General features: G+C 49.1%; 1 protein-coding gene across 1 annotated transcript; it reads left to right on the forward strand.

Moving 5' to 3' along the window:
- Positions 1-744: 744 nt before the first annotated feature.
- On the forward strand, positions 745-21,738 carry TMCO4 (transmembrane and coiled-coil domains 4). The gene is made up of 14 exons (XM_029285841.1): positions 745-929; positions 2,767-2,941; positions 3,637-3,664; positions 4,541-4,673; positions 6,639-6,736; positions 7,379-7,522; positions 9,707-9,826; positions 12,860-13,024; positions 14,602-14,738; positions 15,176-15,260; positions 16,940-17,057; positions 18,708-18,825; positions 21,042-21,260; positions 21,502-21,738. The coding sequence occupies exons 1-14, from the start codon at positions 745-747 to the stop codon at positions 21,736-21,738; spliced, it is 1,962 nt and encodes a 653-aa protein (XP_029141674.1).
- Positions 21,739-22,203: the final 465 nt, after the last annotated feature.

A 22,203-nucleotide genomic window follows, 5' to 3' on the forward strand; every position in this document is an offset into this window, starting at 1 on the left:
CCTTCGGGCACAGGGGCAGTCTATCTTGAGATTTCTGCAGCTGCAAAGAGGGCAATGTTGGCAATGTCTCCTTGCTTTACCTCTTCTGTATAGTTTTTTGAGAAGTCCATCGACTTAATAATAATAATAATAATAATAAAGTTGGAAGGGACCTTGGAGGTCATCTAGTCCAACCCCCTGCTCAGGCAGGAGACCCTACACCATTTCGGACAAATGGCTGTCCAGTCTCTTCTTAGAAACTTCCAGTGTTGCAGCATTCACCGCTTCTGGAGGCAGGTGGTTCCACTGGTTAATTGTTCTCACTGTCAGGAAGTTTCTCCTTAGTTCTAGGTTGCTTCTCTCCTTGGTCAGTTTCCATCCGTTGCTTCTTGTCCTGCCTTCAGGTTTCTTTGGAGAATAGCTTGACTGCCTCTTCTTTGGGGCAGCCCCCTGAGATGTTGGAAGACTGCTATCCTGTCCCCCCTCGTCCTTCTCTTCATTAAATTGGACAGACCCAATTCCAGCAACTGTCCCTTATATGTTTTAGCCTCCAGCCCCCTGATCATCTTTAGAAAGTTGGAATCCGAGCTGCTTCGCTGCAGAAGAGTTCAGGAGCCTCCCTAGGAAGAAGCAGTCTATCCCTAGGAAGGAGGGAGGAGGACCGTTGCTTTTACATCCCGCTTGCTGACCCACCTGAGAGATGCAGAGATTCTTCTGGCATTCCTATTTGGCTGCTTTTGTGTCCCCTGGCAGGAACAGGCGGCCATGTCTGCTGATCCCCGGCCAGGCTGGAGGCCCTGGAGAAGCCAGCCACAGAAGGAAGAAGAAGAAGAAGAAGACCCGGGACCGAGGACACGTCCAGGCGCCCAGTTGGGTGAGCCGGGGAAATACGCCTACGCGGCTCTCTGTGCCATTTCCTTGGCCTCGTTGTTTCCGGATCAGGAGGAGAGGTGAGCAGCCTCATTGCCGGTTTTTCCTGCCAGCTCTTGATAAAATCCCAGGGATGTTTAATTTGGCCTCTCCTCGGATTATTGATTTTTTTCCCCTTTGTTGGAGGCAAAAAGGAAAGAGAGCCTGGTTCGGATAGAAACAGAGATTTCTGCCTGTGCAAAAATGCAAAAAGCCAGAGCTGGCTTAGCGTTTTGCAGAAGAGGAAGGCGGCTGGTGGACGATTAAGGCTAGACGGTGTTAGGATGTCCTTGTTTACAAACCAGGGCCCCCTTCACGCCTGCAGGGAAGGTTTCATATGTGCAGGATAAGGACAGGTGGATAGGCTGGCTCCTAATTTATATACCTGTACAGGTAATCCTCGGCTCACGACTGCAATTAAGTCCAACAACAATAATAACAACAACAACAACAACAACAATAATAATAATAATAATAATAAAGTTGGAAGGGACCTTGGAGGTCATCTAGTCCAACCCCCTGCTCAGGCAGGAAACCCTATACCATTTCAGACAAATGGCTGTCCAGTCTCTTCTTCAAAACCTCCAGTGTTGGAGCATTCAGAGCTTCTGGAGGCAGGTTGTTCCACTGGTTAATTGTTCTCACTGTCAGGAAGTTTCTCCTTAGTTCCAGGTTGCTTCTCTCCTTGATTAGTTTCCATCCGTTGCTTCTTGTCCTGCCCTCAGGCACTTTGGAGAATAGCTTGACTCCCTCTTCTTTGGGGCAGCCCCTGAGATACTGGAACACTGCTCTCATGTCCCCCCTCGTCCTTCTCTTCATTTCTGTCGCTGGGCTAAACAGTTGTGAAGTGAGGTTTGCCCTGTTTTACGGCTTTTCTCGCCACAATTGTGAAGTGAATCTCTGCAGTTCTTAAGTTAGCAACACACTGACTGTGTGTGTCAGAAGGCTGCAAAAGTGACACATGGACCCCACCACTGTCTGTAAATATGGGTCAGTTGCCGAATGTCTGGATTTTGATGATGAGGTGACCGTGGGGATGCGGCCATCGTCATGAGTGTGAAAAAGGGTCCCAAGTCCCTTTTTTTCCAGTGCCGTCGTAACTGAACAGCCACTGAATGGACTGTGGTAAGTCAAGGACCGTCTGGATAGCTTTTTTGTTCCCCGAAGCAACGCTACCCTTTCCAGACTGACGAGCATACACATGTGAGCATGAACGGGGCTGTGTGTGTAATACGCCTGTTGTGATTCCGTGCCAGCCTGTGATCCTGGTCTGGGGAATCAGAGGAGGAGGAGGAGGGGCCTGGAGAGCCATCAGAGTCGGAGGGAGGCTCTGATGACCTCCAGGATTTACAATCTGATGAAGAGCCTGGCCCCTCCACTGGTGATCCAGCTGAGAGCCAGCTGTGCTGGGAAGCTGAGTCGGACTCGGAGGAAGCACAGCTGGAAGACCTCAGAGACGCTCATAAACGTAGACAGGTCACACGAGTAGGACAGAGGGAGGCAATGGGGCAACTCCAGGGTAGGAGGAGAAAGCAGTGAGAAGCCACGCCTTGGGGGGCTGCGTAACAAAATGGGAATGTGTGGGCAGGGCTGGTTGCAAAGAACTTCAGTGTCAAGAGATCATGGTCTGTCTGTTTTGCCTGTGAGTTATTTCCTGTTTGACCTGTGCTCCATTTTTGCTTTTGGACAAGGTCTCCATTGGAAAAGCGTTCTGTTGCTTTTGTTTTTCTGGGACAATTATCAGGTCTGTAACTCAAATAAAAAGGGTTTGTTTTCCAGTCTACTGTTCAAAGAGGGGTTGTCTTTGTGAAGTAACAAGGACGTACGTAGGCTGGGACAGAACGAGGCCATGCCGGGACTGGTTCCTTCTTTCCGCAGTGCCTACAGGACCGGAGTGGTGGAGAACCTGGTCCGGTGGCTGGAGCTGTCGGAGGCGGTGATGCCCTCCATGCTGGCCTTTGCTGGGGGGCTGGGGGCTGAAGGGACAGAGACCTTCGCTCGGATTCTTCTGGGCGAGACGCTTCTGAAGGATCAGCCCGGCGCCATCATGCTGGTGAGTCGGAAGCCTTTTCCTGTTGGCCCTTTCTGGATTTAAACCTCGTGCGACACTCTTTTGAAAGACACTGCGGGACGCGGCGCCCTCCTCTTCATTTTGCTCCCCAGAAACAGAGCCCCTCTGAGAATGGAGAAACCTTAACCTTTTTTCCTTCTTCTTTTTTTTTTTTATTAAAAGTTTTATAAAAGATTTACAATATAATTGCCCCCCTCTCCAAAACCCTCCCTCCCCCTCCCCCCGTCCCTCCCCCTCCCCACTTCCCAGAGCTAATCACAGGGTTAACAATAGGATAATCATATTCTAACTAACATTAATCAATTATTAGAATAACAAATCTGTAAAATCCTTTAACTCTCTTTTTAACATAAAATATATTAAGATTAGACACAATAATAATAATAATATCATATTAATAATTAAAAATAAGGATAAATAAACTGTATAAAAAACAATAATACTCTAAAATTCACTCAAAAACCAAATGGAACTTTTTGGTCCCCTATTTCTTCTCAATATTATCTATCCATCTTCTCCAAACCTTTTTTCCTTCTTGGTTTCAAGAGTGGGGGAACGGGGGCTGCTTTCTTGCCAATGGACCCAAATTTCAGACTTTTGGGGGGAATGCCTTTGTGTCTTTTTTTTTTTTTTTAAAAAAAATCCTGATCGTTTTCTCCCACCTGTTTCTGTTTTAGGACCTGGTTTCCTTTTCTCTCAAGGATGGTAAGTGATTTTGACGGCCTGTTTTTATTTTATTTTTTTGGTTTTTTCCCTTTCTCCCTCCGGTTATTTTTTTTATTAGCTCTTCAGGGAGACAAAAGCAAAACATCTCGCCTAAGGACCGATTTTGGGGGGACCAGACCGTCGGCCGGAGATTTTAGCAAGTTTTCTCCTTCCTCCATTCAAGGACAGGACGCACGTCGGTGTGGACTAGCTTCTTAAATGCTCTGTCAGCTAGATTTCTAGGAAAGAATGCCCCAGCTAGATTTCTAGGAAAGAATGACCCTTGACTCCATTTGTGATAGGTTCTTGTACTAAGGATTAGTGCAGAGGTCCCCAACCTTTTGGGCACCAGGGACCCGTTCCGTGGAGAGAGGTTTTTCCACGAACCAGAGGTTGCGTGGTTTTGTATGCTGCCTGCATCTCGCAGATGGGGCTTTAGCTTGTTTGTGCGGACCAGTTGCTGGCATGCCACAGCCCGTTACCGGTCCACGGACTGGGGGTTGGGGACCCCGGGATTAGAGGTTTCAGCAAAAGCAGGCTAGAACTAAAGTTTCCGCGCAAACTTTTCTGCTTCCTCCTGACCAGCCCATCTTTGACCCAACAGTGTGCCGTAGAGGTGTTTTGGGAACCGCTTAGGTGTGTGGTGCAATTCGCACTCCTTTCTCAGGCTCCGTGTCCTTGAAGACTGGAACAAGCTGGTCCTCGCACCTCGGGTTTCCATTAAGCCTGTCATTCCCTCCTCCCTACCCCTTACATGCCAGTTGCCCGTTTCCTCTCCTTCACCCCTCTCCAAAGACTGGTAGCAGAATGCCAGCGAAGCATCAAGCCGAAGCTGGCAGATCTGACACGCTCCCTCCTCCTGCCCTGCTCGTCTAGGCTACTACGACGCTCGCATGCGGGTGCTTCTCTCCCACGTGGCCTGTTTGCTGAGGATCCCGTTGGCAGAACTGGAAGAGGCAGAGGACTATCTCCTTGAATGTCTGAAGGAGGAGAAAGAGGCGGAATCGGAGTATGTTTCTCCCAGACCTTTGCGATTTTTCACCAGGCGCAGCCACCAAAGGGGGGGAAAAAAATACGCGTGTGTTTTAAATATTTGGTTTCTGCAGATAGGGCTGTATTTTAATCAGGGCAGATAAAAGTGCGGCTGCTTTTCAAAAAGTTAAAACGGGAACTCAAATCTCAAGGGCAAAAGGTGGCATTCTCCCTTGTGCCCTTTTTTCTTTCCTTTCTCCGGGGTTTCAAAGCTCGTTCTTCCCAAGAAAATTGAAAAGAAACATAGCTGCTTCCGGTTGAAAATATTTTTTTTCACCAAGAGCTGAGGTACCTAAGCAAATGCAGTCAAAAACATCTTCAACCTGGCCATTCCTTTTTACGAAAAAACAATTAAAACAGCTCCGTATTTTAATCCCTCCTTTCTCTGTTTTATTTAAAAGCTACCTGCAACCCCAGAGGAGGGGGAAAAAGCTAATTTACCTGGCAGGATTTTTCCCAAAAAGCGGGGAATTATCTCTGGCTTTTGTAACCATTTAACCTCCTTTGAGCCTTTCCAGCTTTTGTCTTATTGAAATTAGTACTTATTTAAATAACACTGGGGGTGAACTAAATCCATCGTAACCCGTTGTCCTGCAATGCATGAACTGCCTGACTTGTGTAATTTTCATATTTGCTGTTTTTTGTCCTACAAGCCGCTTAGGAAATAGGTGCTATCCAACAGGTAAGTTGCTTTTGTGTATCAGACGTCCATTTCTGATGTGTCCATTTTGTGAACCGAAAGACAAAACCCTTTTGGGTCTGGCTGAGCTATATTAATTAACTAATTACTTTATTGATTAGCCCCTGGGCCATATCAAGGCGCGGGAGTTCCAAATGCACACTATACTAAAAATGCAGTAAAAGCAATTTGGTTAAAATACAATTTAGGATAAAATAGAAATAAAATATAATTTAAAATGAAATGGGGATAAAACACATTTTTAAAACGAAATTAGAATCAGACACAGCAATTTAAGATGCAGATAGATAAAATAGGATAAAGTGATTTTTCACTATCCCACCCTACAATCTACCCCAATCAGTCTCACCTATGCCGATCTCAGCTGAACCGTTTTGCTCAGGTACTGTGCTGTGTTAAATGTAATTTTCAAGATATTTTTTTTTATATGGGGGTCCCAATGGGTCGTTCATTTAGTGCATAGGCCCAGGTACCTGTCTCTCACCCTCTTATATAGGCGGCAGTCAAATAGGACGTGAGCCAGGTCCTTGACCTTTGTCCCTCCGCAGATGCAGAGATGTCCATTATAGGGTATAAGAGTGGAATCTCCCATATTTGACCCTTGTGTCCAGCTGTTCAAATCTCGCTCGCGTGAATATTTCCCTAAGATGTTTTGGCAGTTATAACTTCAACTAGCTGTCTGGTTGAAAAGTGTGTTTGTATTTGCGGCCGAGCTATAGGAAGCAGTTAATTTCATGGTGTCGGGTCCCTCTGGGAACGCCACCATTCGGAACGGGAGGGGAAGAATGTGGATTGAAGACGTTCCTGAATTGTATCTGCTTTCTCTTTGACGGCTTTGACACATCTGCATGGGAAATGGGGAGCATCTGGGTTAACTCCTGCCGGCGAGCAAGGACGAGGCGCCAGAGAAACACATACCCCCCCCTCCAGTTCTCACCTTTTTTCGGCTTGAAGTTCCCACCGCACCTTTGCGCCAGCGGATGGGCTCCTGACGGACCGGGCCATTGGGGTGGGGCTGGGGAAACGGGGCTTTTAGCTGAATGCTTTTGCACGGGAACTTCAGATGCCGCCTCGCTTCCCTGCAATCACTTTCCGTCAGTAAAAAGATCCTTTTGGAACTCTCTGTTTTGAGCGTTTTGCTTTCTTGGGGAGAAGAGCTGAGACGGGATCTTACGATATGGTCTGTTTGCTATTAGGGAAGAAAGTCATTCTTCTTTCTTCTCTCCCCCGCCCCCCCCAAAGAACGGACGAAGGCAAGCGGAAGAAGAAGGAGAGAAGGAAGAGGCTGAAGCGCTACCTGCTGATCGGCTTGGCGACGGTAGGAGGAGGGACGGTCATCGGTAAGCAGGACCTTCGTTCTCTCCTTCCTCCCCCCCCTTTGAACGGCAGATCCCAGCCTCACCGTTCCCCAGCAATTAGGGTGATGAGACATGGGCAGGTCACCCTCAAATTACGACCACAATGGAGCCCAAAATGTCTGTCGCTAAGTCAGGCCGTTATTAAGTAAGGCTTGCCTCATTTTACGACCATCCTTGCCACCGTCGTTAAGCGAATCCCTGCAGGTGTTAAGTCAGTAACAAGGTGGTTAAGTGAATCTGGCATCCCCCACTGACGTTGCTTGTCAGAAGGTCACAAAAAGGGATCGCGTGATTTTATTCCCCCCCGGGACACTGCAACTGTCACGAGTACATGCCAGTTGCCAAGCATCTGACTTTTGATCACGTGGCCATTGGGGATGCTGCAACGGTCGGTCGTTAAGTGGGGGAAACGGTCCTAAGTCCCTTTTTTCAGTGCCATTATAACTTTGAACGGTCAGTAAGGAATTCTGGGAGTTGAAGTCCACAAGTCATAAAAGGGCCAAGTTTGAAGACCCCTGACCTAATTTCTTAATTCTCACTTTAGCCCTTTTTTTTTTGGCCAAAACATCTTTCCTGATCACTATGCTTCGCTGAATCAAAAGAATCCTGTTGTTTTCTGTTTAGGCCTGACCGGGGGTCTGGCTGCCCCCTTGGTGGGCATGGGAGCAGCCACCATCATCGGAACTGCTGGAGCCACGGCCTTGGGGTCAGCAGCTGGGATGGCCATTATCGGTTCGCTCTTTGGAGCTGCTGGGGCCGGACTCGTGGGTAAGGCTCTCGGGATGAGGAGGAAAACAGCCCTGGTGTTAACTGTGCAGAAGTTACATACAACAGAACAACAGAGTTGGAAGGGACCTTGGAGGTCATCTAGTCCAACCCCCTGCTCAGGCAGGAAATCCTATACTATTTCAGACCAAGGGTTGTCCAGTCTCTTCTTAAAAGCCTCCAGTGTTGGAGCATTCACCGCTTCTGGAGGCAGGTTGTTCCACTGACTAATTGTTCTCACTGTCAGGAAGTTTCTCCTTAGTTCCAGGTTGCTTCTCTCCTTGGTGAGTTTCCATCCGTTGCTTCTTGTCCTGCCTTCAGGCGCTTTGGAGAATAGCTTGACTCCCTCTTCTTTGGGGCATCCCCTCAAATATTGGAAGACTGTTATCTTGTCACCCCTCGTCCTTCTCTTCATTAAACTAGACATTTAACATACAACTAGACAGTTGGCTATTCCTGTCATCTGCAAATTTGATGACTTCCCCAACTATCCCCTCATCCAAATCATTGATGAAGATGTTGAAGAGCACTGGGCCTAGCCCTGGGGCACCCCACTGCATACAGCTCCATTGAGGACCTATATGTTAAGTGTGGTTGTCAGCCAATTACAAATCTCACAGCTTTGATTGTCGGCATCTGCATGTGAGGGAAAGGTGCCTGCCCCAAACCCCACATTCAGTGATCGGTTGGAATTGATACCCCACCCCACCCCGATCTAGTTCCTACCAGACAGCATCCAGGTTAGATGTAAACCAGGGGTTCCCAACCAGGGGTGCGAGACGATATTCCAGGGGGTGTGAAAACTTGGGTTTTCAAAATTGTAGTGTATATGCATCATTTGTTGCTGTTATTTCGAACTTTTGTAAGGGGCGCGAGAATATATCAGAAGCGTTCTAAGGGTGCGAGGTATAGAAATCCACTAATGTAAACCATGATTTGCAGCTTGGAGGAGAAATACTCCCGTCCCTCCACTGTCTAATAAAGATTTAAAATCATCTTTTTCTTTTTAACCAAGATCCTCACTGATATTGCTCTTGTTCTGGTTTGCTAAGCCAGGATCAAGCTGTGCGTTCATCTAGGAGACAGGTGGCTGGTAAAAGGCTAGCTTCTCTTTTCTCAGCATGGGTGACACACACACACACACACCCCCGTGCTGGTTTCAGCTTGGAATTTGCTTTTCAAGCCCGTTTAGTTCAACGGGGCGAAAAACTAGCGATCCAGTTCCCAGTCTCTGATTTTAGTTAAACAACGTTTGTGATCTTGAATAAGAGCTTGGCTATCCAAAGTCCACTTCCAGTCCACTTTCTTGCTGTTGTAGCGATGCAGATGTTCTGTGGTGTGTATGTGGATTATTTTTTTTAATTCCTCAGTTTTTTTATTTTTATTCAAAACATTAAAATACAAATCCAGCCTCCCCCCCCAAAAAAATACAAAATGAAAGCACAGCTAAACAAGGCTACACAAAAAAGAGAGCATAAAGTGAAAAACAAAACAAAACGGTCATATACATAAATTGTCCCCCCCTAGTTGAATATTAATAAATATACTTCAGAATTAAGAATTCCTCCCCCTTACAAAGCAGGCTCACAATTTATATATTTCTAGAATACTATACCAACTCACTTATACCACTATCCTAACCCACTTAGCTTGACATCATCTGTCTCAGGGGTAGGCAACCTTTTATGACTTGTGGACTTCAACTCCCAGAATTCCTCAGCCAGCATGGCTCAGCTTGGAAACCTCTCCCTTTCCCCTCAGCATGGCTGGCTCAGGAATTCTGGGAGTTGAAGTCCACGAGTCATAAAAGAGCCAAGTTTGAAGACCCCTGTCTTAAATCTAACAAACAAAATGGAGGCTGGCTGAGGAATTCTGGGAGTTGAAGTCCATGAGTCATCAAAGAGCCAAGGTTGCCTACCCCTGATCTAGAAGAGAACATAGTTAACAAGTTAAACCAACAGCTAAATTAAACTCCACAACCCTCTGTTGACAGTCTATTGATTGTATTTCATGCACAAAAATGCCACAGTGGCTTCTGGTCCACCGTAAGGGGTTTTTTTATATGTGTGGTTGTGGTCCCAAATTACTGGTTTGGAGAAGGCTGTGACAAACCACAGCCTGTATTTTGAAGAGTCCAAAAAATGTACTATATTAACTGTATATTTGTGTGCACGTTCGCTCCGTTAGGGTACAAGATGAAAAAGCGCGTAGGGGCCATAGAAGAATTCGAATTCCTTCCCTTAACCGAAGCGAAGCAGCTCCATATCACCATTGCCATCACCGGCTGGCTTTCTGCTGGGAAGTACGGTAAGAGCTCTCCCATCTGCAGGCCAAAACACGGTGGATATCAAAACACGGCCAATTTTATTTTTATTTTTAAATATCTCCTTGTCCTGCTCACCGTTGGTGGATATGGGGCTGTTTTACGTTGAGAAAAGTTTTCCAAGTTTCTAAATATTTCTGCAGTTCTGAATATTCTTAGCTCTGTCAGACCTGCCCCAGTCCGATCCCTTAGGAAACAAAGACCCTCGACTCCATTTGGTTGAAGTGGTTGATCCTTTTAATAGAGATTGCTGGCTGCAGGAATGTCAGGCTGGAACTAAGTTTGGTTCTTTAACTAGAGATGTAAAGTCAGGCTAAAACTAAGTCTGGTTCTTTTACGAGAGATTGCTAGCTGCAGGAAAGTCAGGCTAGAACTAAGTTTCCCACGCTAAAAGGATACAAAAGGCTTCCCCTCATCCCCATGGCCAGTCTGTCTTCAGCCAATGAAGATTCACTTAGATTCACCGAGATATTTGGGGCGATCCACATCCCTTCTCAGGGTGCACGGCCGTAAGTGCTGGCACAAGTGGATTCTGAACTTCTTTGTTCTTTGTCAAGCTGTCCTTTCCCCCCTCCCCCCCATTTCCCAACACACATAGGTAGTCCTCAACTTACAGTTGAGCCCAAAATTTATGTTGCTAAGGAAGACATTTGATAAGTGAGTTTTACCCTATTTTACGACGTTTCTCCCCGCCATTGTTAAATTGGTAACCCGGTTGTTACGGCGAGGACTACCTATACTGACACACAAGTTTGTGGCCCATTTGTTCATCCCCCTCCCATGCTCCCTCCACCCCAGCCTTTGAGGGCAGGATGCGAGCGAGGTGCCAGGCCGAAGGTGGCAGACCTGACAAGCTCCTTGCCCTCCAAATGGCAGCCGGGCCCTGGGTAGCCAATTCGATTTTCCCTGTTTTGCTGCGTGTTGTTTTCCTCGCCCGACCTCACCCGCTGCTCTATAACACACTCGGCCATAAAACGATCCACCTTTGTTTTTGTTTTTTACAAGCGTTTCTGTTTTTAACTTTCACACCCTTTGGTTTCCCTGTTCTGAGGTCAATGCCTCCTGACGTGCAGGCAGTTCTCTCCTGGGTGAGACACGAAGATGCGAACGGCCTCGGGGTCTGGCCTTGGAGAGGGAATCATGTCAAAGACAGGGCAGAAGGAGGACAGCGGTCATTCCCTCCGCCCCAGGGTTGACCTGGAGCTGGGGAAGCTGCCTCTCCTGAGGAATTCTCCTCCTTCTCCTCCTCCTTGATTGGAGTCTTATCCCAGGAGAGAGATTTGAACCCTCTAGTGCAGGGGTCCCCAACCCCCGGTCTGTGGACCGGTAGCGGGCCACGGCACGCCAGCAACCGGTCCGCACAAACAAGCAAAGCCCCATCCGCGGGATGCAGGCAGCATGCGAAACCACGCACCCTCCTGTCCGCGGAAAAACCTCTCTCCACGGAACTGGTCCCTGGTGCCCACAAGGTTGGGGGCCTCTGCTCTAGTGAACACGTGTCTCCTCCAGAGGTCCAGGTCGTCCTCGCCTTACAACAGTCCATTTAGTGATCATTCTCCAAGTTACAACAGCGCTGAAAAAAGTGAACGACGACCCTTTTTCACACGGCTGTTGCAGCGTCCCCCTGGCCAGGCGCTCAAAATTCAGGCCCTTGGCAAGTGGTAACCGTCATATTGGTGATGGTTAAACCACCGTAACGATGGATAAACCGCTGGAACCGCCGTATTGATGATGGTTGCAGGGTCTCCGGGGGGAGGGTCACGCGATCCCCTTTTGCGACAAGCAAAGTCAGTGGGGAAGCCAGATTCGTTTAACAACCGTTGTTCCTGACTTAGCAGCTGCAGTGATTCACTTAACAGCTGCGGTCAGAAAGGCCGTAAAATGGGGCAAACTCTACTGAACAGATGTCTCGCTTAGCCAGAGAAATTTTGGGCTCGATTGTGGTCGTAAGTGGAGGACTCCCTGTACTGGATTCTGTCTCCCCGTCGCAAGAATTTGTTCCCTCCCTCAGTGATTTCCTCACTCTCCTCCCCCCCCCAAACACCCTTCTGCTTATGCTCCTCTGGACTGCTGCATCAGTCAAGGAGCCCTGGTGGTTAGAATGCAGCACTGCAGGCTGATTCTGCTGACTGCCCACTGCCTGCAGTTTGGCAGTTCGATCCTGACCGGCTCAAGGTTGACTCAGCCTTCCGTCCTTCCGAGGTCAGCAGAATGAGGACCCAGATTGTTGGGGGCAAATATGCTGACTCTGTAAACCGCTTAGAGAGGGCTGTACAGCCCTGGGAAGCGGTATATAAGTCTGAGTGCTATTGCTATCTTCCTTCCTTCCTTCCTCCCTCCCTCCTTCCCTTCCTTTCTCCCTTCCCTTCCCTTCCCTTCCCTTCCAGTGGTTAGAATGCAGCATTGCAAGCTGACTCTGCCCACACCCAGCACTTTGATCCTGACCGGCTCAAGGTTGACTCAGCCTTCCATCCTTCCGAGGTCGGCAGAATGAAGACCCAGATAGTTGGGGGCAAATATGTTGACTCTGTAAACCACTTAAAGAGGGTTGTAAAGCACTGTGAAGCGGTATATAAGTCTTTAAGTGCTATTGCTATTGCTGTAGCTGATTGGATGTTGCATTAAGAGCCGCGGTGGCCCAAGGGTTCGAATGCAGCAGTGCAGGCTGACTCTGCCCACTGCCAGGAGTTCGATCCTGACCGGCTCAAAGTTGAGTCAACCTTCCACCCTTCCGAGGTCGTTAAAGTTCCCAGATTGTTGGGGGGCAAGAGGCTGACTCTGTAAACAGCTCAGAGAGGGCTGTAAAAGCCCTCTGAAGCGGTATATAAGTCTAAGTGCTTTTGCTATAATGTTAAGAATGCTTTGGCCTGCCACATCTCGAGGACTCGGGCTGGCTCTCTCAAGGCTCTGCCCCTCTGCCCTCAGAGGACCAGGAACAACCCCTGAGACTCGGTTGTGGGAGGCCTCCTTCGCACCCTGTCCTCACCCCTTCGTCTCCGTCCTTTGTCCCTCAACAGGCAGTTTCACAGCCCCCTGGAGCAGCCTCTTACAGTCCAAGGAGCAGTACTGCTTAGCCTGGGAGTCCAAGTACCTGCTGGAGCTGGGCAGCGCCCTGGACGCCTTGTGGAATGGGCTGGTTAACATGGTCGCCCAGGAGGCCCTCAAGTACACGGTCTTGGCGGGTGAGTGAGGGGCTTGGCGGCCCGTCAGAAGTCCCGATGAGCAGACCCAACCGAAGGATTCCCTTAAGGCAGGGGTGGGCAACCTGGGCTCTTTTAGGACTCGTGGACTTCAACTCCCAGAATTCCCGAGCCAGCCACGCTGAGGAGAAAGGGAGAGGTTTCCAAGCTGAGCCATGCTGGCTCAGGAATTCTGGGAGTTGAAGTCCACAAGTCATAAAAGAGCCAAGGTTGCCTCCCCCTGCCTTAAGGCAATTCAGTCTCCAAGCAGTCTCCAAAACTTTATTGGGTCCAGCGTTTCAGAACGAAAGAAGCAAAACCAGCTCTGGAGTTCCCGTGCAAAGCTTGCAAAGTTAAACAATAGATATCCAAGCCCCCCTTCCCCCCCAAGTATTCACATTTTCCGATAATATTCCTTTTTGTTATGGGAACAGCTCCCTTCTCCATCCAGCACCTGCAGCAATGGCCTTGGCGTGAAGCAGGCTCTTGTGGCCCATGAATGGCATCGTGGCATTCCGTATCCTCCCTTCGCTTTCTACCCCTCCCCCCCTTTTTCTATGGCACGTTGATTAGCGATAGAGGCTAGCAGGCATCGTAGCCGTTCAATCTTGACATGGCCTTACTTTGGGGTGGAAAAAAAACAACACGGCTCTTTCCAGCCGAGCTCAGCTTGGGGGATTTGACTGATATGGTCTAGGCCAGGGTCTCCCTGCTGAAGCAGGGGGTTGGACTAGAAGACCTCCGAGGTCCCTTCCAATTTGGTTATTCTAGGTTCTGTGACTTTACCAGCCTGTCTAGGTCAGGGGTCCCCAACCTGTGGACTGTGGCCCGGTAGTGGGCCGTGGGCTGCTGGCCACTGGGCTGTGGGAGAGGCTGGCCAGTGTGCGCAGACACCCCACTGCGGGGATGCTGAAACGGGGCACTGGATGCTGAAACGGGGCACTGTGCCATGCAAGAACGGGGAAGGGCTAGTGAGTATCACGCAAGCGCTAGCCCCGCCCCATTTGCGTCACACGTGTGCTTGCGGCCCCGTGCACCCACGCACACATTTAAAATGCTTCCCCTTCCCTTTCCCTCCGGTCCGCCAATCGAGAAAGGTTGGTGGCCTCTGATCTAGGTAGTTCTCTTGGCGTCACTGAGTTGTGGTGGCCCAGTGGTTAGGAGGCGGTACTGCAGGCTACTTCTGCCGACTGCCTGCAGTTCGGCAGTTCGATCCCGATCGGTTCATGGTTGACTCGGATCCTTCCATCCTTCCGAGGTCGGTAAAATGAGGACACAGATTGTTGGGGGGCAAAATGGTAACTCTGTAAACCCCTTAGAGAGGGCTGTGAAGCCCTGTGAAGCGGTATATAAGTCTAAGTGCTGTTGCTACCCCCCTGTCCGAGGATGAAGCTGGTTCTACTTTACATTTCCATTGCTAAAAGGAGAGGGCACAGTGGCCCTTGCCCCCCCCCCACACACAATAGGCTTAGCCCTCTGGGCAGGATGGCAGCTGTAGCCCCACACTTCACAGGGCTACATCAGGTCCTCCAGATGTTTTTCTGATTGTCACCCATTCCCTTTGCTCTGCCTCCTCCCAGGGATCGTGACGGCCCTCACCTGGCCTGCTTCGCTGCTGGCAGTGGCTGGTGTGATAGACAACCCCTGGGGTGTGTGTCTCCATCGCTCCGCTGAGGTCGGGAAACACTTGGCACAGATACTTCTTAGCCGGCGGCAGGTAGGCTGAAGAAAGTTTGTTCCCCCCCACACACACACACACACAACCCTGGTGTAAACCTTATAGCAGTGTTTCTCAACCTTCGCCGTTTTAAGATGGGGGGGGAGACTTCAACTCCCGGAATTACTGGCTGGGGAATTCTAGGAGTTGAAGTCTCCCCATCTTAAAGTGGGCAAGTTTGAGAAGCATCTCTTGACTGGGTTTCTTTGAAGGCGTATCCACATGGAACAGAAGTTGCCTTCAGAAGTTATGGGTGCTCCATCACTGGAGGTTTTTGAGAAAAGACTGGACAGCCACTTGTCTGGGATGGTACAGGCTGTCCTGCTTGAACAGGGGGTTGGACTAGAAGACCTCCAAGGTCCCTTCCAGCTCTATTCTGGTTGAAAAACAAAACAAGATGCTTTGTAAGTCTTCCTTTTTCTTCTGTCCTCTTCTAGGGCAAACGGCCGGTGACGCTGGTCGGATTCAGTCTCGGTGCTAGGGTGATCTACTTTTGCCTGCAGGAGATGGCCAAGGAGAAAGGTAGGACAGGCTACACACTCACTCACACACTCTCTCTCTCACACACACACACACTCCTGTTTTGGGGTTCCTGCTCTGAAGCTGACCCCCTGCCACCTCTCGGTCCTGCAGATCAAAGCAATTTCAGCTTCCTAAGCTCAGATCTCTCCCCAGGAACTGTTTTTTGCACATCCTAAGAATTTCCTCTCCAGCCTGTCCTTTTTTTCCTGGGGGGGGGGAATCCCCATTCTTGATCCACTATCTGTCATCCTTACAGACTGGGATCTGGGTGTTAACGATGCCTTCCTCCCCCCCCCCCCTTTCCATGGGGAAGAATTAAGTCCTTACAATTGCTTTAGAGATGCTGGATGCCCTGGGAGAGAGAGAGAGAGAGAATGAGAGAGAGAGAAAGAAAGACAGAGAGAATGAGAGAGAGAGAGAGGATATTTGGCTTCTGCATTTTTTGGGTTTCTAACCCCGGATTGTTGCCTTGGTAGCCACTTCTCTGTTGTCTGCAGCCCGTGAGAGAAAGGGAGGGGGGGCTTTTCCATCCCAACAGTCACCGTCACGATTCCAGCATAAATTAATCGGCAGCTTGTTGTGATTCCAGGATAATTAATTTGCAGCTTGTGTCTGCCAACTCTGGGTTGAATCTCGGAGTTCTATTTTAATGGCCCGTCTTTCACGTGAAGTGTTAATACCACTTTACAAGGCCTTGGTAAGGCCACACTTGAAATACATGATGTAAAAAAAGATGTTGAGACTCTAGAAAGAGTACAGAGAAGAGCAACAAAGATGATTAGGGGACTGGAGGCCAAAGCATATAAGGAACAGTTGCTGGAATTGGGTATGTCTAGTTTAACGAAGAGAAGGATGAGGGGGGACAGGATAGCAGTGTTCCAGTATCTCAGGGGCTGCCCCAAAGAAGAGGGAGTCAAGCTATTCTCCAAAGCGCCTGAAGGCAGGAGAAGAAGCAACGGATGGAAACTCATCAAGGAGAGAAGCAACCTAGAACTAAGGAGAAACTTCCTGACAGTGAGAACAATTAACCAGTGGAACAACCTGCCTCCAGAAGTGGTGAACGCTCCAACACTGGAAGTTTTTAAGAACCATTTGTTTGAATTGGTTTAGGGTCTCCTGCTTGAGCAGGGGGTTGGACTAGATGACTCCCAAGGTCCCTTCCAACTCTGTCATTCTGGTATTCTTAAGACAGAAGCCTCCTCCAGCCAGGCAGGAAGCTAAGCACAGCAAATGAAAAATGATAACCAAAGAGCAAACATGAACAAAACAGCCCCACTAAATAAATGTAGGCTACAGGAGAGGTCAGTTGTTTTAAGATCCCACACAGCCAGGATTCGGGTTCTGCCTTACGGCATCCGGCAAGCTTATTTTATGGGACTTTCTTTTTAGTTGTCTCCGCGGTTTTCTTCAGCTGGGTCACTGTAGTAGAGACAGGGAAAAGAATACGACAGATCCACTTTAACGCAGCTGATCCCATCTCAGCCCAGTGCATCGATCAATCAGGGGGCTGTCTTCCCAAGCAAGGGCCACAGAGAGAGGAGAAGGGGATCCCACTTTTCTAGTGGTTTAGACTTCAGCCTCCCTCCGAAGGGGCAGGGCTGGATCACTGCAGGGGATCTGAGGCTCACCGGGTCCCTTCGGCGATGCCACCGGGCTGATCTCGGGTGGCTCTCTTTCAGACTGCGAAGGGATCATTGAAGACGTGGTGCTGCTGGGGGCCCCGATAGAAGGAGATCCCAAACCCTGGAAGCTGATCACCAAAGTCATTTCAGGCAAGATCATCAACGGCTTCTGCAGGTATTGTTGGTCCTAACTGTGGCGCATACACAACAATTGTGATCTTTCCTTCCTTCCTTCCTTCCTTCCTTCCTTCCTTCCTTCCTTCCTTCCTTCCTTCCTTCCTTCCTTTCTTACTTTCTTTCTTTCTTTCTTGGAGGAAGTTTTCTGATTTTCTTGGCCCCCTCCACTGTGACTTCAGCTCTCTTCCAAGAAAGAGCCACAGACTCCTTTAAACTAGTGTTGCCAGGATTTAATCTTGGGAAGGTTAAATTTGGGAAGTTTATTCTTGGCAAGATTAAAACAAGAAGCGACGGGTGGAAACTAATCAAAGAGAGAAGCAACCTATAAGAATCAATTTCCTGACCGTGAGAACAATTAACCAGTGGAACAATCTGCCTCCAGAAGCGGTGAATGCTCCAACACTGGAAGTTTTTAAGAAGAGACTGGACAGCCATTTGTCCGAAATGGTGTAGGGCAAAGGTCACCAACCTTTCTCGGTTGACGGACTGGAGGGAAAGAGAGGGAGGAAGCATTTTACATGTGTGCGCGTTCACGAGGCTGCGAGCATGCACACGACCCAAACGGAGGGGCTAGTGCCTTCGTGATACTCACTAGCCCTGCCCCATTCTTGCGTTGTGCAGCACCTCGTTTCTGTGCCCTGAGGCATGGCGGTGTCCTGTTTTTGTGTCCTGAGGTGTGGCAGTGGCCTATTTTCGCACCCCGCAGTGTGGTGATATCCCATTTTCATGCCCCGAGGCGCAGCACCGTTTTCACACACCGCGGCTGTGTCGCTAGTGTGAGTGGTGTGTGTGCATGCACCCGTGCGCGCACTGGCCAACCTGACCAGTGGTCACCAGGCCATGGCCCACTACCAGGCTGCAGCCCACAGATTGGGGACCCCTGGTATAGAGTTTTGCCTGAGCAGGGGGTTGGACTAGAAGACCTCCAAGGTCCCTTCCAACTCTATTCTATTCTATTCTATTCTATTCTAATAATGATAAAGTTGTAAGGGACCTTCGAGGTCATCTAGTCCAACCCCCTGCTCAGGCAGGAAACCCTATACCATTTCAGACAAATGGCTGTCCAGTCTCTTCTTCAAAACTTCCCGTGTTGGAGCATTCACCGCTTCTGGAGGCAGGTAGTTCCACTGGTTAATTGTTCTCACTGTCAGGAAGTTTCTCCTTAGTTCTAGGTTGCTTCTATTCTATTCTATTCTATTCTATTCTATTCTATTCTATTCTATTCTTATTCCATTCCATTCCATATTCTATTCTATTCTATTCTATTCATCTATTCTCATCTATTCTGATCTAATCTAAATTTAGTTTCCTCCCCCCTTCCCTGACTAAACTATATCCCAAAGTATCGGAACTTCATGCACAGCGACGCTTAACGTGTTTGCCAACAATTGGCAAAGTAGAATCAGGAAGGCTCTGGGATTTAAATCTCATTTCTGGCCAGTTTTGGGTGAACTGAGAGAGAACCGTGGCCTCTGCGCTCTGTTGCCATCGCTGGGGATTACATCTCGACCTGTGCTGGGCTCTGGTGTTTGCCTGGCAGCCTTTCCGATGTTAGACTTCATCCCCACCTCCCACAGATGTTCCCCAGACTCCAGCTGACACGTGAATCCCAGCCCCATTCCTCCCTCTCTTGTTCTTCCTCCTCCAGGGGAGACTGGCTGTTGAAATTTGTCTACCGCACGTCGTCCATTCAGCTGAGCGTGGCAGGGCTTCAGCCCATCTGCCTGGATGACCGCCGGGTGGTCAACGTGGACCTGTCTTCCGTGGTAAGTTGATGGGAAGCAATTACAGAGATCTTGCGAGGTTCGGAGGTTTAGAATTAGATTAGATTAGATTAGATTAGGGTAGGGTAGGGTAGGGTAGAGTAGAGTAGAGTAGAATAGAATAGAATAGAATAGAATAGAATAGAATAGAATAGAATAGAATAGAATAGAATAGAATAGAGTTGGAAGGGACCTTGGAGGTCTTCTAGTCCAGCCCCCTACTCAAGCAGGAGAATCGTTCTATACCATGAATGTCCAGTCTCTTCTTAAAAACCTCCAGTGATGGAGCGCCCACGATTTCTGGAGGCAAGCTGTTCCACTGGTTGATTGTCCTCACTGTCAGGAGATTAAGTTTCTCCTTAATTCCAGGTTGCTTCTCTCTTTGATCAGTTTCCAACCATTGTTTCTCATCCTTCCCTCCGATGCTTTGGTGAACAACGTGACCCCCTCTTCCTGGTGGCAGCCCCTCAGATACTGGAACACTGCTATCATGTCTCCCCTATTTCTTCTTTTCTCTAGACTGGCCATTCCCAAGTCCTGCAGCCGTTCTTTGTATGTTTTAGTCTCCAGGCCTTGGATCATCTTAGTTGCTCTTCTCTGAATTTTTTCCAAACTCTCAACATCTTTTTTGTGATAAGGTGACCAAAGTTGGCTGCAGTATTCCAGGTGTGGTCTCACTAGGGTTTTATAAAACTGTTGTAATACTTTGCGTGATCTTGATTCTATGCCTCTGTTTCTACCACCCAGGATTGTATTAGCTTTTTCAAAGGGACAATCCAAGGTTTGAGAGAGGTTGAAGAGAGGCAAGGGTTTTTTTAGGTCGTCTGAATGCAGCCATAAAGCAGTGTTTTCTCAGCCTGAGAGGCTTTAAGACGCCTGGACTTCGAGTCCCAGAATTCCCCGACGAGACCTCAACTCTGGGAGTTGAAGCCCACCCACCTTTTACAGTGAGAAACCCCGCTGTAAAAATGGGACATTTCACCCAGAAGCTTCTTTTAAGTGGTTCCGTTATGGATTCAAGATGGACAGTGAATAATATTTATATGTCACTTATGTGTAAGGGTGTGGGTCTATACATGTGTCGTATAGAGTATGTTTTAAGTGTGTTATGTAGGTGTGCACTTTGAGAGGAAGCAACTGTAATGTGTGCCATTGTGCCCACAGGGGGGGAAAAATGACAATAAAGGTTGTCTATCTTTCTAAGATAAAAACTATCTGTTCTCTCTTTCCCTTTGAGAAGCCAACAAGAATCTGAAATGTCTTTTTAAACATTTGCTGCGTCGCAAGAGGCGATGTTGTACATTTTGTGCCTTGTGGGGCCTCAGTGATCCTCCTCCAAACACAGCCCAGGACCGGGTGGTGCCTTTATCTTCCCCCCCCCCCCCACCCACCCACATACCTCATAATAATTCTGAGGATTATTTCCTGCTTATAAACCTTGATTGCTTTCCAGGCCATCTGCTTCCCTGCCGCCTTTGAGGTCACAGCTGGCATCGGAAGATCACGGGGGCTTCTGGCAGGTTTTTTAATTAACGCTCCAGTCTTGCTAAAAGTGAAAGAAAACAGCAGAAGGCAGGAGAATTGTCTGGAGTGGCAGGTTGCCTGGTAAAGTCAGGGATCAAGAAACCAGGAAGTCCAAAAGCTTTTGGCATTTCAGGACAACCGTCAGGATCTCCAGATGCCAAGATGCTTCCGGTTCCTCTTTGCCTATGGTCAAGAGGGTTTTACCAGCATGTGTTAGATCTAGGACCTAGGTCAGGGGTAGTGTATCCCTACATTCCGGAGGCAAGCAAGAAGAGCTTTTAAAGGGGGAAACTGCCCTCCTCCACATTCAGAGCCATCCAGCTGAGATGCACGACAAATTTCTTCCGGGCAGGGTCTTGTGTGCTTCAATTAATTTTAATTTCAGTCGTGAAAGGGAGAGAAGAAAAAAAAGATTCAACCAGATCAGATCCCAAGAAGCCTGAAATGTGTTGGCGAAGCTTTAACCTAATTTAATCTATCGACGTACCGAAGGACGAATGAAGGAGAATCCATTTAGGTGGCCCTACCTGATTTTCCGCCGGGGGCTGGGGGTGGAAGGGACTAACTTTGCGAGTTGAGCTTCTGGGGAGCTGCTGATCCCCCCCAGATTAAGAGGTCCCCGGACGTCTGGCCGTGCTGGGGGAGGGAGGGATACTCTGCAGGTGAGCAGGGTCTGATCTTGCCTTCCCTTGCAGGTGAATGGTCACCTGGACTACATGAAGCAGATGGACACCATCCTGAAGGCCGTGGGGCTCAAAACGAGGCCGGCCCTGCAAGAACGAGGGGGGCTCCTGGCAGCGTCTTCCGCCCCCAGTGAGAAGGAGGAGGAGGAGGAGGAGGAGGAGAAACAGGGGGTGTCTCCGGACGGCACCGCCACCTCCTCGGAGGAGCCCAGTGTGGTGGGCAGGCCCGATGTGGGTGGACCTGCGGAGGGGGAAGGCCTCCAGGGCAATGAAGACTACTGGTGTTGGGAGGCGGTCTCCGCTCCCGGACAGGCATGTGAGGTTTCCCCAGCAAAGGATCAGCCTTCTGAAACTCTGCCCTCTTCCTCTTCCTCTTGATATTCCCAGAATGCTCTCTGTGGACCTTGGGGTGACCGGGAACATGGGGAGACGCCTCTTGCACGGGTCTGTGTCTTTTTGCCCTGCTGGTCAGTCTCAGACAGACAGGTGGGGGCTCCTGGAAACCTCCAAAGCTGATGTGAGAGTCGGCATTCTTTTCTCTTTGATGTCTGGTATCCTGCCCCTGGACACGGAGGCTCTACTCTTTGCCGCCACGTCTCCGACTGTGCCAAAAGCTGTGAAGTCAGCGCTGCAGGTCCCTGACCACAGCTCCCATTCTCCCCTGGACAAGGGTGGCTTTGTAGTCCAGTTGGGTCTGGGGGGGGAGTGAAGCTCGGAAGGGCTGGCCCCACAGCACAGAGTGTGGTTTTTTCCCCCCCTTTTCTTTTAGAAAACATTAGCAAGTTAAGATCATGTTAAGAAGCACTTTTTTGATCGCCCTGCGAGGAAGGATTCTCTCTCTGCATTTAGGAGAACTTGGACCCCGCGCCGGCCCTCCCAAGGCTTGGTCGAGCAGAGCAGAGCAGAGCAAAGGAAAGGTAGTCTGCTTCTGAAGAGGGAGGCTCAGTCTGTTGCATTCACAAAGACACACCCGGCAAGAAAGGGTCTCTTTCAGGGTTGACCAAGCGCACCCCTTAAGAATTTAGATCCCCTCCCAGTTTGGAAACTGGTAGCGGCCAGCCTTTCACTCCACGGCTGTTAAATATTAATTGTTTTCCATTGATAAGGCTGCTTGTGTTTCTAGCTCTTTCTGAGCTTGACTGAAAGGAAGGTGCAGATCAAAAATCAGAGCAAC

The sequence above is a fragment of the Protobothrops mucrosquamatus genome, unplaced genomic scaffold, assembly GCF_001527695.2.
Source record: "Protobothrops mucrosquamatus isolate PMUCROS unplaced genomic scaffold, P.Mucros_1.0 scaffold2331, whole genome shotgun sequence".
Classification (NCBI taxonomy): Eukaryota; Metazoa; Chordata; class Lepidosauria; order Squamata; family Viperidae; genus Protobothrops; species Protobothrops mucrosquamatus.